Consider the following 7203-nt stretch of genomic DNA (forward strand, 5'->3'; position numbering starts at 1 on the left):
TCCTCGGGTGTAGGACTTCCCCCCTTTAGTAGAAACCTGTTGAATTATTAAATTTGGTCTGGGAGGTCCTAATTGTTTCGTTGCCAATTTATCTTCATTTGTTCGCCGACAAAAAGGAACTTCTTTCAAAGACACAATCGAGTTGCACTGAAGCCTAGCCATTTTGATAGAAGTAGTGAATTGATTGACGCTGCTACCCGCTCTTTTCTTAGTTACGTTCATGGTTATATGTTACGTATGACGAAAGCGCGTAAGTGCAAGCCCTCAGAAACCCATAGAGATTGTATTGAAAGCTCTGATATTTGAAAAAAATAGATTTTACATGGGAGTCTATGACAGACTTCTGGGCGATTTTCAACCTGACTGAAATCGCCCCAAAAAGGGGGGCATTTGAAGCACGACTTTAGCCTGATTGGACATTTAGTGGCACTGTGGCAGATCAGACGTCTAGATTACAACACTGATAACTACTGTTGCCGTGATATAATTGATTAGAAAAAAAATCCCTTCCTTTTCCCGTTTGGCAGTGCGTCGCCCATATCGCCCTATTGAACACACCGCCCCTGACCCAGAGACAAATGAGAGAGAGAGACAGAGAGAGAGAGACAGACAGACAGAGCGAGAGAACAACCACGGGAGTACCACAGCTAGAGACTCCTGCTGAAACTGTCAGAGTGAGCACTCTGACACATCATGCTATGGCAGGCTGCCTGACAGGTTCATCCAGTCTCTTAAACCTGGGACAGGTGCATTAGAGCCAGCATAGCATGACAGGCAGGGTAATAGCTGACCTGAAGGGTCAGAAAGGAACTGCCAGTGCCCAGGCAAACCCCCTGTCATCTCATGTAGTGCTGATCAAACTGCAGGCCTCTCTCTGAAAGCCATGACAGGGCTGGAGGTTGTATACTGTAGGATGCACCATTAGCCATAGTTGTGATGTGAGCTTGGTTTTGATGGCAAAATGGAAAGGGGCCGAGGAATACAAAACGAGACAAGAGTACAAGTTTTCAATCGGCGTACGGATACTGTGACTGCACTTCCCACCTCTCTCTCTCTCTCTCTCTCTCATATTTTAGGGACAGCTCTCCCCAAGAGTACAGAGCTTGCAGTGCTCAAAAGGAATCTTCCAGCTGGCTATGATTTTAAGATGTGCACGTCGTCTCCCTTGCATACCAAAGGAAATAGCAAAACCAAATCCACTGACACTGTGAAATCATACATCTTTTGAGAGACATTTTGAATGAAAGATGGTGAAATTCTCTCACAAGTACATGGCCTTGTCCCTTACCAACAAGGTGAATGAGCAATGTCATGGTCCCTATGGAAGTTACCGATCTGCATAATTTTGAGGCAAATCATTGCGGAGCTATTTTACCATGAAAGTCACGTTGCTTCACATTGCTCTAAAGTCAAATATACAGATGGAAGTGTGTGTGTGTGTAAAGCAGTCATTGTCAGGTATTAATGTAAAAACATGACAACTGACAGGCATAAATAATATGAACTCTGCCTCAGGATGATGCCTCCTGTGTTGCTATAATATACTGATTAGCTGTAGCTCATTCTATGTCATCAAGAAGGCTCATATAGGTCAAATCAATAACCAGTTACCAGTAGTCTGCAGTGGCCAAAGGCATTTCACACAGCACAATGAGCACATAATCCAGCCTGGTCTCATTGACTAGACGTAACATAGTAAAAGTAAATCCGGGACACTCAAATTAGTATGAGATGTTACGTTTGGTATGGTTCCATAAGACAGATGGTTACAGATGGCAAAAACAAAAGTAGGGTGGATGGGTGGGTGTGTAACGCAAACAACTAGCAACCTAAAGGTTGCGAGTTCGAATCTCATCATGAACAACTTTAGCATTTTTCAACTACTTACTACTTTTTAGCTACTTTGCAACTACTTAGCATGTTAGCTAACCCTTCCCCTAAAGGGTCAGCATGCTTCAGTTCGGCTGGTGGCTAGCTGAAGTCGGCTAGGCTAACGAACGAGTGTGCTCGCATACTCCCTTAAAAGACATTCGCTTGAAAAACGAGACAAAAGTGACAACAGTACTGTTTGCCCATTTTGAGACGCCATAGCCAGTATACACTTACTAAAAATAGTCAGATTTGATCTAAGACACATTTTTTAATTTTGATGTTTTTGCCGAGATCTTAGTCACGCAATTTTACATCTAACTAAGCTGTGTGGTGCAGTATTTCTCAACAAAACAAAAATCATGAAAACGAGCCGTCTCTCATTGAATGACAACAAAGACTTTATTGAAAAATCTCTAATGTTGACCAAGCACTGACAAAGGGGCGTAGACTCCGGCTTGCCTCTAGAAAAACTGTTGTGTGCCCGAACAGCCGGAAAAACCCTCACCGAAGTTCAGAACGAACAGAAACGTCACAAAATGTCGTCATAATATATGCACAAACTCTTCCGAACTGTTTCGGCTGGGAAGCATGCGGAAGCCTTAACCCTAACCTTAACTCTTTCAGCTAACCCTTCCCCTAACCTTAACCCTTTAACCTCTATGGGATCGGTGTCCCGTATACGGGATGGTTGAGCTAACGTGTGCTAATGTGATTAGCATGACTGTTGTGAGTAACATCAAACTTTCCAGGACATAGACATGTCTTATACAGGCAGAAAGCGTACATTCTTGTTAATCTAACCACACTGTCCAATTTACAGTAGCTATTACAGTGAAGAAATTACTATGATATTGTTTGATGAGAGTGCGCAACAACAAAAAACGTATCACGGCACCTAGCTTGATACATTCACCTCTGAAGGTAAATAATGTACTTACATTCAGTAATCTTGCTCTGATTTGTCATCCTAAGGGTCCCAGAGATAAAATGTAGCATAGTTTTGTTTGATAAAATCTATTTTTATATTCAAATGTAGGATCTGGGTTCTACAGTTTGAACCCCTGATGTCTCTGGCTCCACACCCACCCCGCCCGGCCATCTAGATGTGTGAAAGTTAGTGTATAAGCTAATGATCCATCATGTATGACATTCCAGGGAGTGTGTAAACTTACATTTTGTATTCCAATATCATTTTTGTAAGTTCTCTATAGTTATGTACTGGAAAATATATCAATTGACCAAGTCGGCATATTTGGGCAGACTTGATACAAAATAATAAATCTGAAACTTTGCAAAAACATTGCTGCCATCTAGTGGCCAAAATCTAAATTACGCCTAAACTGCAATGTTATATCATGGCCTTTCTCTTGCATTTCAAAGATGATGGAACAAAAAAAACATTACCTTTTACTAGATCTAATGTGTTATATTCTCCTACATTAATTTAACATTTACACAAACTTCAAAGTGTTTCTTTTCAAATGCTATCAAGAATATTACATTTCATTGCTTCAGGTCCTGAGCTACAGGCAGTTAGATTTGGGTATGTCATTTTAGGCAAAAATTGAAAAAAAGGGTCAGATCCTTAAGAGGTTAACCTAACTCCTAAACTTAACCCCTAACCCCAAGCCTAGCTAACATTAGCCAGCTAGCTAACGTTAGTCACCTAGCTAGAATTCGTAACATATCAAACGTTTCGCAAATTCGTAATATTTAGTACCTTTAGCAAATTCGTAACACATGCACCGAACTAAAATATAAACACAACATGCAACAATTTCAAAAATGTTATTGAGTTACAGTTCATATAAGGAAATCAATCAATTGAAATACATTCATTAGACCCTAATCTACGGATTTCACATAACTGGGAATACATATATGCACTCACTAACTGTAAGTCGCTCTGGATAAGAGCGTCTGCTAAATGACTAAAATGTAAAAAAAAAAAAATCTGTTGGTCACAGATACCTTTAAAAAAAGGTAGTGGCGTGGATCAGAAAACCAGTCAGTATCTGGTGTGACCACCATGCAGCGCAACATCTCCTTCGCATAGAGTTGATCAGGCTGTTGATTGTAGCCTGTGGAATGTTGTCCAACTCCTCTTCAATGGCTGTGCGAAGTTGCTGGATATTGGCGGGAACTGGAACACACTGTTGTAAACGCCGATCAAGAGCATCCCAAACATGCTCAATGGGTGACCAATCTGGTGAGTATGCAGGCCATGGAAGAACTAGGGCATTTTCAGCATCCAGGAATTGTGTAGAGATCCTTGCGACATGGGACTGTGCATTATCATGCTGAAACATGAGGTGATGGCGGCGGATGAATGGCACAACAATGGGCCTCAGGATCTCATCATGTTATCTCTGTGCATTCAAATTGCCATCGATAAAATGGAATTGTGTTCCTTGTCCGTAGCTTATGCCTGCTCATACCATAACCCCACCGCCACCATGGTGCACTCTGTTCACAACGTTAACATCAGCAAACCGCACGCCCACACAACGCCATACACGCTGTCTACTATCTACCCGGAACAGTTGAAACTGGGATTCATCCGTGAAGAGCACACTTCTCCAGCGTGCCAGTGGCCATCGAAGGTGAGCATTTGCCCACTGAAGTCGTTTATGACGCCAAACTGCAGTCAGGTCAAGACCCTTGTGAGGATGACGAGCACGCAGATGAGCTTCCCTGAGACGGTTTCTGACAAGTTGTGCAGAAATTCTTCATTTGTGCAAACCCATAGTTTCATCAGCTGTCCAGGTGGCTGTTCTCAGACGATCCCGCAGGTGAAGAAGCCGAATGTGGAGGTCCTAGGCTGGCGTGGTTACACGTGGTCTGCGGTTGTGAAGCTGTTTGGACGTACTGCCAAATTCTCTAAAACAATGTTGGAGGCGGCTTATGGCAGAGAAATGAACATTAAATTATCTGGCAACAGCTCTGGTGGACATTCCTACAGTTAGCATGCCAATTGCACGCTCCCTCAAAACATCTGTGGCATTGTGTTGTGTGACAAAACTGCACATTTTAGAGTGGCCTTTTATTGTCCCCAGCACAAGGTGCACCTGTGTAATGATCATGCTGTTTAATAAGCTTCTTGATATGCCACACCTGTCAGGTAGATTGATTATCTTGGCAAAGGAGAAATGCTCAATAACAGGGGGATATAAACAAATTTGTGCACAAAATTGGAGAGAAATAAGCTGTTTGTGCATATGGAACATTTCTGGGATATTTTATTTCAGCTCATGAACAAAGGGATCAACACTTTACATGTTGCGTTTATCTTTTTGTTCAGTATAATACAAATTGTAATTCGTAACATATCATACGAAATGGATGATGGCCATCCACAAATTAATACATAACTAAAACTAACATATCATACTAAATGGAGTGTTTCGATTTATGTACAGAGTAATATCAAATGCTCTGAGAGCAGGTTGCAGCACCACATTATGGCCCTAAAGCAAACACACATTGACAATGTATTCTGCTAAATGAGAAATTAATAGCTTCAGGTCTGATGGAAATCATTTTTGGAGGTACAATCAGTGCGCTCTCGCGCAGTGTGCTACCGAGACAGACCTTGTACTTGATCAGGTCAACAACTACACCCTTTGAATAAAATCTCCCTTGAAAACAAAATCTCAGTTCACAGGGAAAATGTAATATTACAAGAATCAAAACCCTGACATGGTGGTAGAAATCGAGAAAGGCAACAGTTGGGAGAAGCAAAATAGTGGATAGTTGCCATGAGACTATACTGCCACTATATTAATGTGCTCTTTTCACAATATCTATCCACAAATGTTTTATATAGGCTATATCTCCACAAAACCATGTTAACTGCACATTCACCCCCTTGGTTTCGATTGGGTTTAGGGAAAATGCAGCGCGACACTTTTGCGCACAGTGGCGCACAATAACGAACAGGCATTTGAATTTACTAAGTTTACTGTGGCAGCACAAACACTGTAAAGACTACTTCAGCTGTGACATAACTGAATGTAAATGTGTTACCTGTGTTTTCAGAGGCTCTCCGTGTTCAATGATGCTTATAAAAGGGATTTCCAAAAAAGAAGCCATAAATTCCACTTGTACGATCTCTTCCTGGGTCTGGGGGAAGGCGAGAACAGCGGAGACCCCCTGAACAACGATAGCCTGACAAACACACCTGAAAAGGGACTCCGGGTCTCCGTTGGCCGGCTCTCGAGGAACCACTTCCAGGCTCAGGTTGTAAGGAAGAAAGTTGTCCCCCGTTTGAACGAGACCGGTGAGGGCGCGGTTCAGGGCAGCCTGCACTCTGGCCGGCTGGCGGGTTGGCAGAAGGGCACCAAGGCGCACGGTGTGTCCTATCTGCGCCAGAATGTGGCACGGCTGGGGATGGGGGTGACAAGGGTCGATGAAGAACTGTAGAATAACTTGGAATCCGAAGTAAAAGTATGCCAAGAATCTTGAGAAGATTAAATTCATCCTGCTGCGCTCTCAAACTGAATGAGATATTGTCAGAAGATAGCATTGCTTGCCTTATTTCTTTCTTCCCTTTTCTTTGATGTAAGGTCCTTTTTCGACGATGATATTACCTGTAATCTACAGATGGAGTTACAGTGTGAATGTGTGACTAGAAGGGGAGGGGGTGCACAATGGAAAGGCGTAGATGCCGCTGGACTGTCATCCTCGGAGAACACCAGCTGAGCAGCAGTCCTGAGGCGGGAGTATTGGACCGGGGTATTGACAAATTAACACATGCGTGTTGCCAACATGAAAATAATGATAAAATGTGTTTTTTTGGAACTTGCACTTTTTTAACTTACTAGTTTTATCAAAAAGTTGAACCACGTCATTAAATAGCATAACTATCTCATATATATATTTTTTTAAACGTTAAAACACCCTTTGTGAAATTTTTTTTGGGTGGCATTCATTGATTAAATTTCAACCTTAAAAAAAACGGTTCCGCTCAATTCCAAATGTATTTACAGAAATACATCCGGTCATCAAAGGTCGTGCTGAGGAAAAAATATGTTATGAATGTCCAAAATGAGATGTGACACTCCTGAGAGTGAGCAAGTGATTGGACCAAAAAGCAGAATTGCGCCTGCGTCGGATGACTTGGCACACGCACAGGACATGGGTAAATCTGCTTTTAAATGCAGGATAAAATACCGTCTCAGCTAGAGGCCAAACTAACTTTGGGAAACTGCACTGAATCAACCTGGACAGTTCCTCTGTGGTTGTTTTATTTATTACCAAGTCATAAATTGTCCATGGGTAACATGTCTTGAAATAAAGCACAATCTAAAGCCTATATAAACTGATTTTGAT

At 42.0% G+C, this 7203-nt stretch overlaps 1 protein-coding gene across 1 annotated transcript in view; it reads right to left on the reverse strand.

Annotated features, from left to right (window-relative positions):
• LOC121532926 (glutamate receptor ionotropic, NMDA 3B) overlaps positions 1 to 6546 on the reverse strand; it is a 118930-nt gene extending 112384 nt beyond the window's left edge. The window contains exon 1 of the mRNA XM_041838715.1: positions 5899 to 6546. Coding sequence (XP_041694649.1) covers positions 5899 to 6351 — 453 coding nt within the window. The 5' untranslated portion in view covers positions 6352 to 6546. The remainder of the gene's footprint in view (positions 1 to 5898) is intronic.
• Between the last annotated feature and the right edge of the window lie 657 nt (positions 6547 to 7203).

Source organism: Coregonus clupeaformis, chromosome 20 (genome assembly GCF_020615455.1).
Source record: "Coregonus clupeaformis isolate EN_2021a chromosome 20, ASM2061545v1, whole genome shotgun sequence".
Taxonomy (NCBI): Eukaryota; Metazoa; Chordata; class Actinopteri; order Salmoniformes; family Salmonidae; genus Coregonus; species Coregonus clupeaformis.